The 21500-nt window shown below is 37.2% G+C and overlaps 1 protein-coding gene across 8 annotated transcripts in view; it reads left to right on the forward strand.

The window, feature by feature from the left end:
• Window positions 1–4235: 4235 nt before the first annotated feature.
• LOC149562465 (uncharacterized protein At3g49140-like) overlaps window positions 4236–21500 on the forward strand; it is a 96052-nt gene continuing 78787 nt past the window's right edge. For 6 of the 8 annotated variants that reach the window (XR_016363947.1, XR_016363950.1, XR_016363951.1 and 3 more), the window contains exons 1-7: window positions 4237–4569; window positions 4843–4984; window positions 19857–20085; window positions 20256–20358; window positions 20510–20574; window positions 20700–20825; window positions 20933–21055. Coding sequence is in view for 3 of the 8 variants with exons in the window: in XM_089825953.1 (XP_089682079.1) it covers window positions 4521–4569; window positions 4843–4984; window positions 19857–20085; window positions 20256–20358; window positions 20510–20574; window positions 20700–20825; window positions 20933–21055 (837 nt within the window). In the remaining 5 variants the exon portion in view is untranslated. Of the gene's footprint in view, window positions 4570–4842; window positions 4985–19856; window positions 20086–20255; window positions 20359–20509; window positions 20575–20699; window positions 20826–20932; window positions 21056–21500 lie in introns of all 8 variants that reach the window. The other 2 variants (XR_016363949.1, XM_089825951.1) reach the window with 1 other exon arrangement.

Below are 21500 nucleotides of genomic sequence, written 5' to 3' on the forward strand. Positions count from 1 at the left end.
TGAGTCAAAAAAAATTTGGGTTTAATTTCAATCTTTTAATGACTTGTGCAAGTGGCTCGCTATCGAACATAAGCTCTACTTCTTCTTTTGGCTTTGTGTAAGGGGTTCCTTTGGGTCCTCTTGCTTCAACATATAGACTTCCTATTTAACTTTTGTTCTCATGTCATTGTTTGCTACATCAAATAGGAAATGCTAGTAATATTAGCCTAAGAAAGAAGATTTTTCTTAGTTCTAATATTAGAATCCTAGCTTCTACATCTTTCTATTGCCTAAAGAAATAATGCACAATTACTAGTATAAATGAGTATCAATGAGGGCTGATTAGATGCAATATATACATACTTGTACACAAACACAGAGAACAAAGGCATCTTATAAGTCAAATGTGCACTTGTAAGTATATATGCTCACTATTCTTCCTGTACCATCTTAAATTGGAAGCACTCTAATTTAATGGAGGTTTAGCACCTATTTAATGTAAGATCATCAATCTCCTTGTGCCTCTCCTTCTTTCTTGCCTTTTATGTCTTTTCTCCTAGGTGGAATTGGGGTCTAACCTAATCGATCCTCTTTAAAGCTCCTATTTGCATGGCGTTAAGCTCAAGGTGGGATCTATCCTCCTAGGTCCTCTCTTCCCTTCATTTAGCTACTCATAATCTATTCTTCATGCCAAAATAACTATATCTCAGACTTTGCACCTAGTTTCTTGGATTTGGTATCTGTTTTGGGATCCCAAAGGTTGTAGGCCCTAATCATTAGGGATTTAGTGTTCCCCTAACCAGCCAAGAACACAACTCACACTTGATCAGAAAATTAGGGATGTAGTGTGTCCTTGATTAAGCCCTATTTTGGGTCCTGTATTTAGGTCTCATGTCTAGATAGCCTCAGGGTGTTAATTTCTAGGTAAGTTGGCCTGCAGAAATTAGTCAATTCCAAATCCTTTTTAAGCCTTTCCATTTTCTTTATATCTCATATCCAATCTCATATCATATCCAAGCATTCTATGATCAAGCACTCACAAATTCAAGCATTCTAGTTCTCAAGTTTTCAAGCCTTCAAGCATCTTTCAAGCAATTATTTCATTGAAAGTCAAGGATTCAAGCATTAAATTATGGGAGCCATCCTCAAGATCTCCTTCAATCCATTCAAGATCCTTGGTTGCTTCTTCTACTTCCATCCATTTTCATCTTCTCGATCCAAATCAATTAGTAAAGTAAGCACACTGCATTCGATTCAAGAGATCTTACCATTGCAAGGTGAATTCATATATTTGCTTTACAATTCATGTTATTTCAATTATTTAAATTCAAGGTTAATTACTAAACTAGGGTTTGACCAAGGCAAACCCCCCATCAAACAAAAAAAAACCCTTCTTTATTACAGGTTGTGTACATTCAATTGACAAACAAGTTGTAGATTTGAGTATCCTTTCGACTTTCTTTGAAACTGCAAATCAAAGTCAACTTTGCACTCATTCCATCAAGGCCCATCAAATTGCCCCTAATGCTTCAATAGTGACAAGATTGACCCCGATGCTCTAATTCGACCTTGAGAGATTGGTGAATGATTTCTAGGTTTTGTCTGCAATGCAGATTTAGGCCCACATCTAATGATTCCCATCCATTATGATAAGTACAACAAGCATAAAATTAGGTTTTAAGATGTGTGTCTTTTATCTTATTTTTCCTTTCAACATATTCACTCATATCTAGCTCTAGCCTACCATCTCATCTAGGGTTTTCAAGGACTTTGTTATCTTTTGCCTTATTCTTCCCAAGACCTAGTTTGCATTAGTGCTCCTTTCTTGATTGGTTAGCACTAATCTTTCTAGTCTCAATTCTTTAGAGTTAGGAGTGAAAGGATTGATCTCCTTGATTCCCCCCAGCCCATTATACAGTGCATGGTTATGTGGTGAACTTAGGCTTTATATCCTTGATTCACATTTACACCCGTACACTTCCTAATAGAACTATAGTAGAATACTAACAATAATAAAATGCTGATACAACATCTCATTTAACTTACGATTGACATTGGAAGAATTTTCCATAAGCAAGTTGGGAGAAGAAAATCACGATTAATTATGTCACATATAGTAAGTGGTATGACTGTTTCCTATTTGATATTACTCTATCATGCAAGAACATGCTAAGATCTGATCAGTTGTAAATTTTTAATTAATTGATAGGATAATATCAACTATTGGAAGCCTTTGCATGCAGATAAGAAACTAGCAAGGTAAATTCATTTTTATTGTTTTCTTTCTTTCATTCATTATAAAATAGTCAATGCTTTGGGGAGTGAAAGGGAATTCCTCCCATGTAGGAGAAAGATAGTGAAGGTAAAAGTTTTAGGAATGGAAATTAAAATGGAAACCTGTTATAGGGTGCAACCTCTATTTTACTAAATATTGGGGATTTAGAATGCAATATCATCAAAATCTTATAGATTTGGGGTGAGACATAACAAATAGGTAGAGCACGAGTTCCCATAAAGCATTGATTTTATTTATGCAGATTTCCAAGCGAGATGAATCTAGGTGATTCTAGAATCAATTGTCATACCCAAAAAACCCTCTAATTCTTCCTAAATTAGAAGCAGTTATTGCTTAGGCAAATATGAACAACAGGCTTTGCAAGCAACAAAAAACCAAAGCTTAACAATCCTGAAGCGTGTGTGGTGATCTTGTTGACTTTGTTATTGGTAATGTTATTAAAGTTAGCTTTTAATAGATGGACAACCAATAAAATTTCTGCAAAATCTAACACCAAAGTCTTTGTAACAAATTGTTGAGGAGAAAGACTTCACTATTTTAAAAACTTCATGGATATTGGAAATGAACCTTCATATTTGGTTAATTGATCAAGGAGCTTCAACCAAGGTGATGCACTTTCTAGACATTATGACTACCTCCTTTTCCTTCTAAATATTCCAATTGGATAAAACTAAAGTTATCTTCTTGAAGCACCAACTCATATTCATAAGCAATTTACCTCCAATCCTAGAATTTGGAAATACATTATATAACTAGTTAGTTGATATCCCTGACTCATAAACAAAGATTCTTAGTAAAGAATACACACAAACATTGAATGAATATATGGCTATTCATTTGATGGAGGATTTGACTAATTTGATAATATCCACACCCAATTTATCTAATCTTTTTGCATGCTAGAGGCAAGGGCACTAGATTTTTGAGTCTAAGATTAACCAGTGAACCAATATCACTCTTTAAAACATCTTCTTAGTCTGTAATAAGAATTAAAATCTCTTTCAATCTTCACAAAAGAAAATAAAGGAAATTGTTTCAACCTTAAAAAGCATAGAATTTCACTTAACGATAGAGAGCGAAGTGATGCTTTATTGAATTTTTTCATCTTATAATGTTCTTGCATACTCACTTTTTCTATTGGCACAAAGATCCATGTACAAAACTCTTTAGAAAATCTACACCTCATTGCATGAAAAGAATGTCTCCTGAACAAGTTTTATTTTCTGCAGTTATTGCATGTTTAGAGAATCACAACAATGGATGCGTAACCCTCTCGTAAAAATAACAATTTGCACATTGAAATATTACACACTACTAGAAAAAGAAAAAAATGTTGATAAAAATAATAACCACCAATAAAAAAAGATTTATTTTCATATATGATATAAAATAATTCCATCATATCTTACAAACTATAGTCTAAAATGTTATTATATGAAAATGCACTATTTCCAATCAATGAACTAATACTTTTGAAACGATTGAATCGTTTAGTCTCGGAATAATAATTATTAGTTCCTGTCGTAGGCATGAAACTATAGCATTCAATGCATTTCAACTTTTTAATTTGTTTGTCCAATTAGAACAATTTATTATTCAAATACTTTTTGAGCTATAAGTTTTCATATTTATTGCATTAAAATTAATTCAACACAATATATTTATTGACACTTTAATTGGTTATTTTTGCTATAGTAGGGAGTGCAACTTTTTCATATGTTTGTTCAATGAGAAAATTTATTATTCAATTACTTTTTGCAATTATAATTTTTTAATATATATGATATTTGAAATAATTCACAAATCTGTTCTAATTTGATTTTTTATATTTTAGAAGAAATTATCATTTTAAAAATAAATCTATCCTCAATATTTGATATAATTAATGAGAAATTCTGATAAAGAATTCTCTAGCATTTTTATTTCCTTACAAGAATAATGTTCATTTCTTTCTATTCTTGCACTTTGTTGGTGCAAATGCTAGTTTTTCTTGTAATACGACGACACCAGTTATGGCACAATGCATATATACAAATGCATGTACCTTACAGGAGAGCAACACTTTCCTAGTATCATCAGTCCCTGCAATATCCGGCTGTTTTGTTTTTCACGTCAAATCCAAGGTTAGCTAAGTCACGTTCCCGTCTGCCACTATCAGATCATATGCTCTGATCAAACGAGGCGTCGCAAAACAATAGGCTGAAAGAAACAAGGAGAGGACGAAATCGTAACAAGAAGATCTTCCATGGTGATCGGCGTCAACACCAGCATATCGTCCAATTCCCTTCTGTCAGGTAAATTTTGTCTGTACGAAACCCAACATGATCAGAACAATTGCCCCACTTTGCTGCGTTTTGAAATATCGTTTATTTACATTCCTGTTTGGCCGAGGGGTCTTTTTATTCTGTGTAAATTCTTTCTACATGTCAACATGTTTGTGATTTCAGGCTATATTGCTAATATTTGGGCTTATTCTGCGGTTTGATAAACATCAGACAATATATTAATTGATAATATAAAATTATTCGTTTCTTTGATTGTTATTTGATGCTTGTGGCATTTTGCAGGGCGCAATGTTGTTTTGCAATGTCAGGGTTGTTATACAGAGGATCTGGGGTTTAACACATTTGGCTGGAAGCCAGTGACACGGGAGGGGCGGATGAATAATTTTGGACCGAGCAAACAGGCTAATGGTCAGTGTGCTTTTCGGTAAGCGATTGCACACCTGTCCAGTGGGTGCCCCCTTTACTCATTCTTCTATTTTTGGTCTTTGTTAATTTAATTAGCTTTAGGCAGTATTTGCAAGATCAAAATCCGTAGTTGTAATATTGGTTCTTGCCATGTGGTGCTAACCAAAGCTCCATGCGTATAGAGAGCTATGTTTGTTTTCTTAGTTTTGGTAAATTTCCTTTTGTCATGTAACCTCCTTCTGCCTAGATTCTTAACGAGCGGTTTTTCTTCCTTAAAAGTAACTGGAGCTCTGTTCTTAAGTAGGCTTATGTTTTATTTTATACAATCTGGTAAATCTCTGTTTTGGAGCGGCCATTGGCTTAGATGTGGCGACCGAGATGTAGTCAATGGAACTGCAACTCTATTCTTATGCAAAGGTTTATGTTCATTTGATAATTTTTTCCTTGTTGGGGAGGGGCTTCTGTATAGTCAGGAGTTTTAAATTTTTTTGACTTGATAATATTTATATCTTCCTTATGGGGCAACCTCTGGCTTAGATGTCATTTTCAGTGAAGAACGGCAATCGTTGATGCGTGTTTTGTGACACTTGCCAACACAAATTAAAATATCAAGTATTTCATCTTCTCTTGAATTGGGAAACATCAAATGCTAAAGAATGTGAAATTGTGTGGTCAAGTAGGGCATTCCCAAGGTTTACAATGTAAATATGCGACTTTGTGTTGGATATAGGCCCAGTAAAATGATGTGATTTTTCTGTTGACACACAAAGGGACTTTGCACAATCATTCTTGGATTCATCAACTCTTTTCCCTTAAAGCAGCTGAAACTTGAACAATAAATTCACTAGGACTTCAAACAAAAGACAGAAGGGGAAGGGTTTAGAGAAACACACGAAGGACAAAGATGATAATGGACAATGCTTTGATAAATGGATGGTCTAATCAAGTTTTGTTTTTCCACGAGGAAACAACTATACAAAACTGATGTAATCTCCGAAAGTGGTGAAGGATTTTTATGTTGTAAACATTCATCCAAACACCCAATACTGACAATCCAAACAAACATCCAAAATACACTGCAATTTGGAAACAACAAACTACAAATGGCATGAACCAACAAATTCAACATATATCTTCACATTTTTCCATCAAGATCAATGAATTTCAACTAAAACTTGTGAAGTAGAAACCATGCAAAATGTTGAAACTTTGTAATGTTCCCTTTGTGAAATAGGATTAATAATAAAAATAAAATAAACATATAAATAAATTAATAAATAATAAAATATAATTACTAGTTAATTAAGCTACTGAAAGGACAAGAGATACATAATGAAGATCTGTGATTCTATCAATATTAGATATAAAAGGGAGGAGAGTTCATTTGAAAGGGGATATGAAAGAAGAGAGAGAAAGGAGACCCTAGGATTTAAAAAAAAATCAATGGAAGAAGATAGGACTGTAAAGAACATAAGGAAGTGATTCTTTCAAAGGGTAGTAATAATGATGGGTTGTATCTCTTTCAAAGGATTGTAATTATGAAGGAGTATGACTGTTTGAAATGGTTGTAATTGCGAAGGGTTGTGACTCTTCTAACAATGGACAATTATGAAGGGTTGCGACTCTTGCCAAAAGGTAGACATGATGAAGATTTGTGATGTCTCCCTCACATTGAAAGATATAAAGGGAAAGAAAGATCAAATGAAATAGAGAAAAAGGATTAGAGAAGATCTAGAGCAGATAGAACAAAAGTATGAGGAAGGAGAAATAAGAATTGAGAAGGAAAGAAGAAAAAAAGATGTGGATTTAGAAGAAGATACTTAAAGGGGATATGTGTAGATTTGGGAAGCAATAAGGACACATTTGAGAAGTAAGAGATAGGCAAAGATTAAATAAGTGAAAGGGGCAACAATTGTTATCAAACAAATTTATTTTGTTAGGACCAAAGTGTGTGACCCTTTTATCAGGGTATTAACAAATGAAAGGATGTGACTTCCAATACTCAAAGGAGGCATGAAAAAGAAGAATATTGTTGAAGAAGGGCATTGAATGAAGGAATAAATAAACATTGAATCAGATTAAGAACTTAATCTGGCAATACTCAATCACAAGTGAATGTGAAAGAGTCTTCAATTAAGGGAGAATCGCTGAGGGCACCATGTTGCAGTGGGAGTTAAAGGAGAACAACTATGAGGGCACTCTACTGCACTGTGAGAGGGGGAACTGCTAAGGGCATCTTGTTGGAGTGGTCGTTAAGGGAGAATAACTATGAGGGCACCCTATGGCACTGTGAGGGATAAACCATAATTGGCAAACTCTCACTAAGCAACAACTTCCCAAGCCCCTAAAAGTTTATTCGGGAAAAAATTGGCCAATTTTTTTTAAAAACTCGGGAGCCTAAAAAAACTGATAAAGTTTAATTGAAAATATTTTTTTTTTTCAAATTTCAATGAGAAGATGCATTTAATGAGTTAGTTAAAGAAAACACAAAAGAAACAAGCAGAGTTTAGATATATATAAATGCATAGTGGGTACAAAATCGCATTCTCATGCGGAATGCTGATGGCGGGAAGCAAAATAGTAAATAGTTTTTGTCAAACTAGAAGTAAATACTAAATAGTTTTTGTTTCCAAGGCACAATGGGGACGAGGCTACATGCTACAAAAGCTTAATGATTCCAACCTGCATTGTTTCTATAATTATCTTTTGACTTTCTAAATCCCACTTAAGAAATTGTATGTTTCAATCACAAAGAAATGACAACAACGAAAACAAACAAGGCACAAATTTGTCATAGTTTGACCATAACTCCCTTCAAAACAAAACATCCAAGATGTCGTTGACTTCTTTCAATTGATGAAGTTATTTGCATGTGGGTTAAGTATCAATAGATTATGATTGCAGCTAAAGTAGAAACATTTCTTGGTAGTATTAATTTTTGCTTCCATGGAGTCCATTTACAATATAGGCAGCTTACACCATGAAATAGAAAACACCTGACTATATATCAACTTGGTAGAATAATAACCCAAAAAATTGTGCAGACGAGTTTTAATCAGAAAATCGCGAGTTTTTCATAAAAATTGCCGAAAAATTGGCGAGTAATCTGCGCTTTTTTGGGTGCAGCCAAGTTTTGAAATTGGCGATTAGTTTCGCCAAAACCTCGTCGGGCTATAAAACTCAACGATTTCCTACTCATTGCAGAGTGTGCCAACCATAGATAAACACTATGAGCATCTTGTTGCATTGGCAGGCAGTTAAGGGAGAACAACTATGAGAGCACCTTATTGCATTGTGAGAGTAAGAACAACTAAGGGCACCCTATTGCAATTACCTTCCCTACACCTACGTCGGGTGACTAATGGTGAATCATAGAACTCCAACTATAGAAGAATGAAAGAGGACTGTATAGAGGGAGAACCATTATCTTAGGGCACCCTATTATGTCTCCTTACTCCACATCTTCTTAATGGGTATTCACATACAATGTAAAACAATGAGAAGGACATATTTGCTTTAGTCTAACTCTTGGTTTATCTATGAATAATATTTACATTATAATCTAATCCTAATAATAAATATGTGTTAGAGTATCTACTTGTATGTTGGCATTTGTGTTCATGTGCTGAATGCAGGATTCAAGTTACGTATCACATAATTAAATAAACCATTTAATAGTTTAACTCTAACCCTAATTTGTTGCCGTTGTGATTAAGGGCAACTTCTAGGGCAAATTAGGAAGGGGATATTACAAACTCATACACAAAAATCCACCAATTCTTCAATAAAAATTGTATATTAACTTCAACGTAATCTTGGCAACAATTTGTGATCTACTCCTATTACTACTACTTGCTAAATGACTAATACTAACAACTCATAACTTTACAAGTGAGAAGGCCAAGCCTTATATAGACATCTCAATTACAATAGAGGGCCCATGTTGATTCTAAATCAACGACCAAGATAATTCAAAGGGAACCCTAGTTGGGATAGTTACAATTACTGCTTACATACATTTAATGCCATCTAATGAGGAGATTACAAATCTCTAAGTATATATCTTTTCAAGGATGAACCATGTACTATTCAAGTAATGCCTTCCATATATCCAATTGTTTGATGAGTTTGATTTGATGAATTTAGACATGTGTTAGAGTTGTTTGATTGGTTGAAGATGACTAGGTGACACCTCAACATGTATGTCTCCTAATCTTGCACGATTCTCAAAGTATTCTTTCTTCTTTTTTGTTTCAACTCTACTTCATCATCATAAAGGAGTCAGTGAGTCTCTAGCAAGATCTCTTGATCCTCAACATTATCTAACTTTTGATTGATTGAAATTGTTCATTAGCTAAATTGCTCCATTTTTACCAATGTTGTGCTCCATTCTTTGGAATTCTTCATTGTTCTTGAGAAATTTTTTTCTTTAACATTTTCTTGTCTTGAAACTTCTTGTTGATTCCAAATTCATTATTTTTTCCTTTTGGATTTGTTGAGTCATTCATGTAGTAATTGATGTCCTCTTCATGTTGATTCTCAGATTTCCAAAGGAAATCCAAGGATTCTGTAGCATCCTTTACTTGCGAAGCAATTTCCTTCCTTGATCTTGGATTCTTTCTTAAAGTGATAGTCTTTTCCCTTTTTGTTCTCTTCATCCTCCAATCATCATCTTTGTCATACAATAATCCTCGCACAAAAAAAACACTTAAGTCAAAGTTATAAATAAAAATTGAATGCAAGAAAACTTTGAATAACTTAAAATATTTTTCACGACGAACAAGCCCTCAAAGAAATCATGAATTGAATTTGAATTTGGATGTGATTAGAAATTGGAGGTTTGAAATTTGGTTTTATCCCTCACAAATCTGGACTTGTCACTAGCCATGACTTCTCTTAAGAAACCTCAAGGACTTGGAACGATTAATTATGCGTGTAAAAATATAGTAATCAAAAGGTTAGGCATCAAGATACAATAGATGATTCCCTTTCAAGTCTAGGATAAATCCTAACCAGATGAGAAAGTCAGAGAATAATGACTTTGGATCCTCAAGCACTTATAAATATTCATTCAAGAAATGAACTGAACATAAAATCGGAATCGTACCCATGTATGTCGAGACAGCACCTTTTTTAGAAATACAGATCTCATAAAGGAATCTAAACCTAAGCAACAACAACACTAAAGCAAACTAAATTATTAGAATCAATGACACTGGGCAAACCACAAGCAAACTAAAACTATCTACCAAACTTCTTGGACTAAATGACTCAAGGCTGACCTACTCTAACCATGTACAAAACAAACCTGGGTGAATAAAACTCAAAAGACCTAAATATGTACATGACCTTAATGATTTCTCAAAATGCTCAACAACAACAAAGCATTCTTTATGGTTTGAAGCTTTGCAAATTTGTCCTTACAAATTTGTTTTACCACCTCACTTTCATGTTCACGAAATCAACGACTGAAGGAGTTGCTAGGTAAAATGGAAAACCAATTGGCGGATGACCTCAAGAAGCGTTTGTTTGTGGAGGGGCTGATATTCTCCCTCAGAAGAAAAATGAAGATTATACCTCCCTTATAACACGAGAATGCATACAGTAAAGCAACAGACATTGAGAGTGCAAACAAAAACTCTTGGAAGAAAAAGAGCAAACCATCAGATGAGGATTTCGCAGAGGGAAGCAACAATGACGAAAAATCTAATAAAAAGTTACAAATCCTTCATAAGGACATGCATTGAATGATGGAGGAGTTTAAAGCAATGAGGGTTAGCACGATAAAGAGCGAAGGTGAGTTATGGTGCACAAACTGTAAGGAGGAAGGTCATACTAAGGGCACATGCTTGAAGAAAGCCATCGACGACATTTGCCAGGTGATGGGACATTTCGCCAAGGAATGCCCATACAATATGAAAATGAGGGGTCCATAAGTACTCTTCAGTTAGGAACAATCATTGATGTCTACAAAAGTGTACAATTCTTAGACACAAACCAATATCAACACATCATCAGATGGATACTGTAACAGTTGATGCGGGGTAGAGGCAACAATAACAGCAACTAAGGTCGGAGTCAAATTTAATATGATGCGAAGGGTTGCCTTATGATTTAGTGTTGAGCTTTCAACTAGTGGGGACACTTTGTTTGTGAGGGCCAGAAGGAAGAAACCCCAAAGTATTTATGTTGATGGTGTGGTATGGGTGATTATGAGGACACAAATTGCATGAGGCTTCAAGTCAACCTACTGAACATTGAGAGGTCGGGTGAAGACGAAGTGGATACTAGCAATCACTTTGACATAGGACAAGATGGCAACATATCTAGACCCCCGAACTGAGAAAAAGAGGGTATGGAAAGCAAAGGTAGTGATGATGGTGAAAAGAAGAGAGACCCATGACATGAAAGGTACTTCATGTCATACGTGTACATAAGCCAAAGAAAACATTATGAGGCAAGTGTTGCAAATGACACTTGTTAAAATTAAGGACATTCTAGAAAGAATGTTGTAGTTGAGAGTGGCCATACTAAGCACCGTACTAGTCCCTACTCGTACGACAGAGTGCACAAAGGTTCCAAGAAGCCCTTCGACGAGCCTTATGTTCCTAATCGTGGACAATGGCCAACACCCAGAAGTAGTGGAAATGGCAATTCTCAAAACCAACCTCACTGACAGTACTGTCAACATAGGCTTAGGGTAAATGTGTTACTAGAAGAAACACAAAAGAAACTCGAGAGACTAACACTATGTTGTTGACCTTCAATCTAGTGGGTGTCGACGAATACAGTATCAAGGCATTTGGTACTTTGATGGCGCAATGGTAACAACTGCTACCCAACCTCTTGTCTTGGACTTCGTGGTGATTCCCTTGAAGAAAAAAGGATACAATGCCATCTTGGGGAGAGGGTGGCTTGTCACGGCTAAGGTGAACCACAACTAGAAGCTAAGCATCTTGTTAATGAAGAGCGGGAGAAGGAAATTTGTCATCAACGTCAAAACTCAGATGATGAGTGAGGAATTTGCATCTTTGTTGGAGTTGGAGTCCAAGGGAGAGTTGAGGGGAGTAGAAAGAAACCTCAAGATGAAGCTAAATGATGAAGGCATCTTGGAACTTGAAGGATGCTCCAAAGATGACATGAATTCATGAACAAACTCTTCCGTTGGCAGATGGAAGATTACGAACTATTCCAGCGTAACATGTTGCAGGTTTATGAGGATTCATAGAAAGACTTGTTGCCATTAGAGTATGGGTAGTACAAGGAAGGAGAGGCCCAAGTCAATGAGTCTCTGAAACACAAATTTGACAAGGAGAAACCCATAAAATACGAAGATCCCTTGCTAAAGGCTACACCTCGAAAATGAGGTGAATCCCAAAAATCTATTGGTAGGGGACGATTGGAATCTAGTGCCGAAGCCACAACATTCAAAATTTATAATAAGTACAAGGATGTCTTTGCATTGACATATAATAAGCTTAAGGGAGTGCCTCTAGAGTTGTCCATACATCGCATTCCATTGGTACCTGGAGCCAAGCCGGTACAAAAGAGGCTGTACAAAATGAATAAAAGTATGTTGTCAGGGCAAATGAGGAAATAGAGTGAATGCTTGAGGTAGGCATTATCTTTCTGGTCTAAACTAGTGAATGTGTATCAAGTTTTAACCATTGTAATCTTATTGAAGGAGACAAACCAAATCCACATATGTGTGGACTTTTAGTGGCTAAACGCCATCACCATCAAAGACCCCTTCCCCATATCATTCATGGAGGAAGTCACGGTACACAAAATGTATTCATTTATGGATGGGTTTTTGGGGTATAACCAAATCAAGGCATTCCTAAATGACTGGTCCATTTATAGTGGACAAGATACACACTTGGTAGCCCTATGAGAGGGCATGGAAAGGTGTCGAAGGGCCTGATTTGCGTTGAACCCAAAAAAGTGTAGATTCATGGTGCCTCAAGGGAAGTTACTAGGCTACATTGTATGCAAGGTTGGATTGAAGACAAACCTTAACAAGTGAGGGTGATTGTGGAGATGGAGCCTCGTACAGATGCCACTGGAGTAAATTCTTTCCTTGGCCACATGAGGTACTACAGTAGGTTCATAAAGAACTTTGCCCAAGTCTCACACCCTTTAGACAAATTGACATGGAAGGGTGAGTCGTACACTGGGGGACGACATAGGATGAAGTACTTGAGGAGTTAAAAAGAGAAGGTTGGTGGGTGCGCCAATACTGGCATACCCTAATCGGGACAAGGAGTTACACGTCTATGTGGACACTTCAAACTATGTAATTGGCACTACGTTGGCTCACTATGGGCTAGACCATCCAATCTATTTTGCAAGTAGATTGTTGTCTAAGGCAGAAAATAATTACAGTACGATTGAGAGGGAGGCTCGCAGAATGGTCTATGTTGTCCATAAATTCAGACATTACCTTCTAGCGACTCTGTTTACATTCTATTTGGACAACCGAGTGCTCATGTGCCTGGTAATAAACCCATCATTCAAGGATAGTTCAATAGGTGGTTACTTCTGTTGCAAGTTTTCACCTTCATAATCATGTATGACCAAGAAAGAGCCATGTGATTGTTGATCAGCTATCTACAAATAAAATCGGGAGAGCTTCCAAAGGAGTTAATGATGATTTCCCGGATATCGACTTGTTTCACATTGTGGTATTATTGGCGTGGTACACTAGCATCAGAGAGTATCTCTTAATGTCGTAGTTCCCGAGGGACATGCCACCAAGAGAAAGAAGGAAGCTCATCATGAGGAGCAAAACATTCCAGTTGCTTAATAGACTATTGTATAAGATGGGACTAGACTAGGTGCTACAAAGATGTGTCATGGAGGAAGAGGTTCCTAGAGTTTTACGAGAAGCACATGAAGGCCCAACAAGAGGGCATATAGGTGCAGACACCACAGCAAGAAAAGTGTTGCAAGCAGGCCTCTGGTGGTCCACATTGTACAATGATGTCTGAGAATGAGTCATAGGGTGTGATACATGTCAATGGGCTGGGAAGCCGTTGAAGAGGGCTTTTATGCCACTCCTCAATCCCTTGTATGCTTAGGAGTTGTTCCAATGGTTGGGGTTGTACTTTATTGAACCGCTGAAGGTCGACTATGCCCAAATGTGATGTTGCATTGTTGTGGCCACATAATATTCAATTTAGTGGGTAGAAGCTTGGGCTTTACCTGATAACTCGGTATTGAGTATGGCCAAATTGATCTATGAGCAAATATTTACATGACATGACATCCCCATCTAGCTGAAAAGTAATCGGGGAAGACACTTCATCAATCATGTGATCAAGTTGTTAATGACAGAGTTCAAAATTATTTACTCTTGTTAAGCCCCTACCACCGGAGGGTTAGACAGGCTGTAGCTACCAATAAGATTCTGGTGTATGTAATCTACAAGTCGTGCAAAGTGGAGTAGGAGGACTCGGAGGAGTTGCCTTCGACATGTGGGCCTACCGCACGACCTACAAGGTAACGACTAGTCAAAACGGCCTTCTAGTTTATGTAGGACTAGGAGGCTATTGTGCCAACCAAGTTTATGGTACCAACTTATGAATAGCCATTGAAAATTGGCTAGCTAATATGGAGAGTTTGACGAAGAGGCTATATGCGCTAAACAAACTTAGTGAATGATTAAATGATCGCACAGTGGGTGACAAAGGTAGCCTAACAATGCCAAAAGCTTTAGCATGATAAGCACCTCAAGCGGATGAGATTTACCTTAGGACAACTGATTTTGAAATATAGTGGTCGAAACGGAGAACTACAGTCAAGCAAGAAATTTAAGAGGCAAGTGGTGGTGTCTGAGAGTGAATTTGACACAGAAGACAAGGAAGGTGATGATAGTGGATGAGAGGAGTTTGACGACACATCACGAGTGAGTGGAGGAGTTTTCGCATGGTGGGCAGATGAGAGTAGCACTTGATTACGTGAGAGATATTGGAGTCTGAGGGTGTGAAGAAGTTCTTTCTTCGGCCAGGCGAGTGGAGGTGCCTGCTAGATGCTCTAAAGGTTGTCTTATAGGAGCAAGATGCATGTTAGACATCGCCATAGCTCAGATAGCATTGATGAATGGACTCCAGAACGGTATCGTGTATGATTGGGCCTCGGTGTTGGTAGACCGCATGGAGGAGTTTATGACATTGCAACACCACACATTTTATATGTCACACCATGCCATAGGGCTTTTCTCGAGGCAGTGTGTGCTTAGGTAGCTCCACACTTGCACCATCTTGTGCCACAGGGTCGTCTACACCCTGACCAACCACCCATCTTCTATTGGTTGCATTTGGACATTTTGGGACCTAACGGAGAAGTACAATCAAGCAAGAAATTTAAGAGGCAAGTGGTGGTGTTTGAGAGTGAATTTGACACAAACGATGAGGAAGGTGACAGTAGCGAACGAGAGGAATTTGATGACACATCATGAGTAAGTGGAGGTAGTTTCTGCATGGTGGGCAGATGAGAGGAGCACTTGATTATGTGAAATATATTGGAGTTTGAGGGTGGCGTTAAGGGCCTTTCAATAATGAGTATTACCGCACTCATTGTCTCTTTGAAGGGAGTTGTTTCAGCCTATCTTGTCTAGGGTACCAGGATTTGGCGAGTTGCGGGGTACTGTCATCTTGGCACCCTAGCGTACCATGATGGTGGAGCTTGTTGAGACAGAGGTGGCAGAGACAAAGATAGTGGAGACAGAGACAACAGTGGGGACAAAGGAGGTAGTTGTAGTGTGGTTGGTCGACAGGGATGTGTCGAGGGATGGTGTGGTCAAGATGCTAGTTAGTATTAGTACGAAGTTTGAGATGACCATGGATGCTTGGCTCCCCCATTTTCAGCTTGTGCCCCTGACACCTATTAGGGGCCAAACAATCACCTGTGAGGGAGCCAGAGGCAGAGATAGATCTTGTTGTAGATGGCTGGGAATAGTCACCTGTGAGGAGGAATGTGTGGGCAGAGTTGAGACAACCCTTCAATAGATATTTGAGCTTCATGAGGAGATTCATGGAGAGTCTGGCGTTTCGGATCTTGACCAATATCTAGCAGACATGGTGGTAGGCGCCAGGAGGATAGTGGCTTCAATTCGGTTATGGGCCCACGAGGGGGTAGATCAGTAGGTTGAATAGTTGTTGACATTTGTTAGTGGGGGTTGTATCCAGGAGTTTCCCAATGCTTTGAGTCTTGGGGATGGCCTGCCATTGAGACCCTCAAGATGTTGGAGGGTTGGGGCCTTTCTGAGCATACAAGAGAGAGTCCCATTCAAGCCTTATTGAGGAGGGTTAAGCCTTATTGAGGAGGGTTGTGTAGGTTTTTCTAAAAGGGGTATCATGAGTGGAGGAGGAGTTAGCATGTGGCCTCGGGGCTGAAGACCAACGACTGGCAGTAGTTGAAACTCAAGAGGCATTGGCCACACGACTCCAGGAGGTCGAGGAGCAGTTTGCCCAACATAGGGATGAGTTGGCCTAATACAAGGATTAGTTAGCCGAGATGGAGGCACAATGGGCTCAGGCATGGGCTGAGCTAGTGATGTTGGAGACACGCCTTACTAGTTCTATGGAATTGACGATGGAGAAAGATAAGAAGATTTTGGAAGCAGTCTACATGGTGAAGCCAACACAGGAACAACAGATGAATAGAGAGCAACTTGAAGTTCCAAACTGAGCAGGTGTACAGGCTGAGAGAGCAGCTGACAACTTCCACACCACATCCTTCCTCATTAGGGACACTTTCTCAGCCCCCTTCTTGCTCTCTTTATTTGTATAGTTGGTTTTGTTTTTGTCCCCATTTAGTTTTGCGTTGTTGCGAGATGACTGTCTTTTACGGGGAGGGATGATGTTGGGTAATTATGAGTTGTTAGTACTTGTTAGTTAGTCAAAGGGATAGGTAGTTGGGGATGGTTGCAATGCTTGGTGCTTGCACCCATCCGACCCTTATATATGTTATGTATTGCATTCGATAGAGATCATTATGGTTGTTGGCATTGTCATGTTGCTGTTAAGTAGTTTTCTGTCATGCATTGTAAAGCATTTGGTGGAATTAATGAAGAAGCAATTGTGAGTTCTCTTTTATACTGTGTTCTGTTTCATTTTCTATTATTCTCGTATGCATTAAACTAGTTACCCTATGGGGTAAACAAATAGCTGCCAATATCTTGTGGCAACATTTCTGTGAAGTTGAAAATTCTGCCATTTCATTTGTTTAAGGGTGTTGTACAAGTACAAGATAACTGTAAGATTCTTTGAGCTGTTGAATCACAGAAATTTTGTGTTTCAACAGTTATTATCCTCTTTGCGGTTGCCATACCATGTTTTAGGGGAGTTGCAGGATATTAGCTGCTATTTTAGTGATTGTAGCATATTTTTGAAACACTCCCCACCTGCTGCACACTCTATAAGCAGTAGTTAAAAATGGATATAGCAGCAAGCATTTTTGATACAGAATTCAGCTCATTCTTGTTTTTGGGGCTTATTATATCTAGTTTATCTGAGCATGATTTCTGCTAATAAAAAATGCCAATTTCAAAGGGTTTCTGTGGACTTAAAAATATATATTGTGTTGTGGTTTCGGCATTAAAAATATATTGTTTTCATGAATTCGATATTCATTTTGGAAGGCTTGCCAATAGAATGAACATGGCATCAGTTTCATATTTTATAATTGCAAGTATTGTAAATTGTGCAGCTTGCCACTAGTATGCTGTAATATGCCCTTTTGGAGTGGGATTTAATAGCAAATAGTAATAATAAAATTAAAATTAAAAAAATTAAAAATAAAAGTAAAATAAAATATAATTAAAATTTAACTTAGCTCAATGAATGGTCAAAAGGCATGAATGAAGAGTTGCCTCTTTAACAAATGAGAATCAAAACGCTTAAGTGGTTCACATAGACCCTCTACAAAAAGCACTATGAGTCTCCTTTGTCACATCTGGAATCGTTATATATAGCCTTGAAATTTTGCTACCTCATGCTCAATTGTCCCTTCTATCCTCAACTGTACTAGCTCCCTGAAATGAATTTCTAGATCCTTTTGATCAAACCTCACCATTAATCTTTGGCTGAACTCCTATCAAGCAGTAATTGAGTTGTGTCTTTGGGTCACCATGCCATATTACAGCCACTCATGAACTACATTGTCTAGGTGAAGGGTTGCAAACTTGATTGCTCCCTCTTTGTACATGGGGTTTACTGAGAAATAGTTATCCTATTTCTTCTACCAAGTTCGAGCTGTAATCCGATTGGATCTATTATAGGTGGTTTTACGAATTTAGTGATCATTCCCAACAATTGTTGTCGTATATCTCTCCTTGGCTGATCCTGATATCCTATTCCCCTACTATGATCATTTCTTGTCTTTATATCGTAATACTCCATGAGTGACCTGTCATGATGGAGGCTCGGGATAGAGCACTGTACTTTGCACAATATCTTGCCATCTCATCCTCAAGTCTTGGTGGGGCTTGCTACTCTTCTTCCAATGGGTCCTCTTCTTCACTTTGCAAATGGCTTGGTTGGTGGATTGACTGAGACTTCCTCATTAGCTGAGCGACTTCCTTCTGCACCATGTGGAATAGACCTTCCAATTTCCAATCTTGATTCATTCCTCATAAAGTCCTCACAATATTTTCCATTCACTCCCTCCTGGTGGACTGAAATTTTTACGTTAGCTCTCTATTTTCGTTCCTAATTTTCTCCTAGAGGTTGATTTCCTCGTTCTTACAACTTATGGCTTCTTTCCTTTCTCTCTTCACTTTTCTAGTGTCTGATTTTGGCTCACTTTTTTGCATGAATTTGCATCACACAACCCCAGAGGCTGGCAGAAAAGGCGGCTCTGATAGAAGTGGAGGATCCTGAGGTGTGGACTGTTAAGCCTGAGCTGTAGCTTCCTTCTGTGGATTTGCTTGCCCTGCAACTACCAATGGAACGTATGGCATCATTGTTGAATGGTCTCGTAGCCTCCAGCCTGCAACTTGCCCAGAATTTGTGTACTTCAAACCTTAATTCCCAAAAGATGGTGGATCTACCGTAATGGTTGGTGCCTACACACCTTAAAAATGTTAGATTATAGTTTATCGATGCCTAAAACGTGACAACTCTGTTGAAGATGGTTGGCATGCTGAATTTGATTCTGTTGGTAGCGAATCTAATGTTATGCCTATTTGTATCATGAAAACTGCACCTTACTATTGGTTTTACGACCTAGTAGAGATCACCTTGTAATGAAGAATGTTGATGCTTATAAAATCAGTTTCCTTGGCCTCTGGTTTAAACTACGATATATTCAACGATTGTAGGAGAAATTTATGAAATTGGTAGTCAGAATATACTGCAAAGAACTAATTTAGTAAGGCAGGAGTTTCACCCTGATCTCAACTTGCCTTCTGATAAGGGTTTTCCTCCCTTTTGAGAAGAAACAAAGTTGCTACAGTCAATTTTTTTAAATCAATGCACCCAAAATGGAACCTTCATCTCTTTTTATATTGTCCTGCAAGGTAGGTTTGTTGGGCCCAAAACTATGTGTGAGAAATTGAATTCAAATTTAACTTTGTTTTATTTAATTTTAGATTTATTATTGTTTTATTATTAAATATTTATTTATTTATCAATATATTATTATTTATTGTGTTTTAAAAACAACTCTAATTTTGGGCGTTAGGCCAACCAGTTTGGCTAGGAACATGACAGTAAAGATGTGTACTATATAATATCAATCTTATATACCTGTAATAGAGTTGAAAGCATTAATCAACATGCAGCTCTTCGGAGATGGACATAGGTCTTCTTTTGTTATATTTGTTCTTGGATGTCTTGTTTGGCTTATTAATTTGCATCATATTCACTAAGAACATTACTTTTTGACAGTGGGAACCATTATATTGGACTATCGGATTGTTATAGAGTCTCTAGAGCAGGAAAGCTTCGACATGCAAAAATTCAAGTTGCTGCAGATTACTCGGACTCAAGGTCTGCTTCTTTTAACTGCCATGGTGAATTAGGTTACCATCCACTTGAAGAAATAAGTGATAGTGAAAATGCTGAGAGGGGAGAGTCAAGACTATCTTTTGCTGAAATTGCTAGGAGCACTGTCGAGGTACTTGACATCTATGTTGGGAGCTCATTGCCTTGTGCCAAAATTATAGATTTTTAAATAACCTTTATAGCATAGGTACCCTAATAGAAAATTAAGAAAATTAATATTAAGAAAATTACTGATTGGTAGAGATCCATTCATATAAACGTCTCTTAAATCCATTCATGCAGGCAAATCACAAGGCAGTACTGGTGCATCCAGGAATGATTAATAACGAGCCATACCAGGAGACTTCCTTTTCTGAGTTGGAATATATTATTGATGATTATGGAGGTTTGTGGAATGCTTGATGAAATTTTTTGGTACATGTTGCTGCTGCAAGAGTTAAAACTTAGTACCTTCACCATGTTTTTGATTTAGCTTGTTTTGAAGATCTGTTCTTGGATTTTGCACAAACTTACTATTTTTGCATATAGTGTTACAGACATCTACTTTGAGTTGAATGGTGATGAGAAAATTCTGCGAAGCCCTAGGGCCAGAACTCCTGTGGTGTGTTAGCTTATGCAATTCTTTCATCTATGTTGCCTCCTTGATGTTAAGAGATTTGTTGTTTTACTTTTTCCGTGTTCATAATCCTTAGACAATCTTGTTAAATTTGATGCCAATATGTTTAGAATGTTTTCGTTGGATTGGATGAATTGCAAATCTATGGAGAGCAGGAAAGAGCTGCATTTGAAAATCAGAACAATATTTTCATTTACAACAGCAGTGATGCCAATGACAAGTATGATTATGAAGAGGTTTGTGCCAGTGAGACTATATTATCATTTACATTTTCCTTCTAGTCAATATTTTTAGAAAGTTAAGTTTTGAGAATCCCTTCTATTTGTGTTTGATATCTTTATAGGACTGGAATTTTATTGATTATGAAGGATATGACTCAGATTATTCTGAAACTCCAAAAGACTGGGCAAAACTAGACACCATGCTTATGGTTCATCCATTGCATTTTGCAAAAAAGATGGTCAAGGTAAGTCGTACACTTGGTAAAGAAACAGCTAATAAGTTTTCTTGTGGATGTTGTTTTGCATTGGTTTTGGTTTTGTTAAATAGCAAGGTCCTACAATGCATGGTTTGCAAACTCTGCGAGTACTCTCAATTTTTTTATTGGGCAAGTTTTCACAAGTTTAACTCTTTCATTTTATAGATACAAAAAAAAACATGGCTACAAATTTTAATGCAGGTAAATAAGTTGGTTAAAATGCATTTTTCACATGTTGTTTTTACTTTAGATTCTAGAACCATGCATTTTCTCTTTTGAGATGTCAATTTCTAATTTAATACATTTTTTAATAGAAGTTTACAAAAAAAATTGTTTTTAAAGAGATTAATTTTTAGTATTTGCTAAGTTGCCGAGTTTTTGCTGAGTTCTTGTCGAGTATTTGTCAAGTTGAAAATATTGGGCTAACCAAATA

This window comes from Cupressus sempervirens, chromosome 4, assembly GCF_028749045.1.
Source record: "Cupressus sempervirens isolate cs-2001-9-10 chromosome 4, ASM2874904v1, whole genome shotgun sequence".
Lineage (NCBI taxonomy): Eukaryota > Viridiplantae > Streptophyta > Pinopsida > Cupressales > Cupressaceae > Cupressus > Cupressus sempervirens.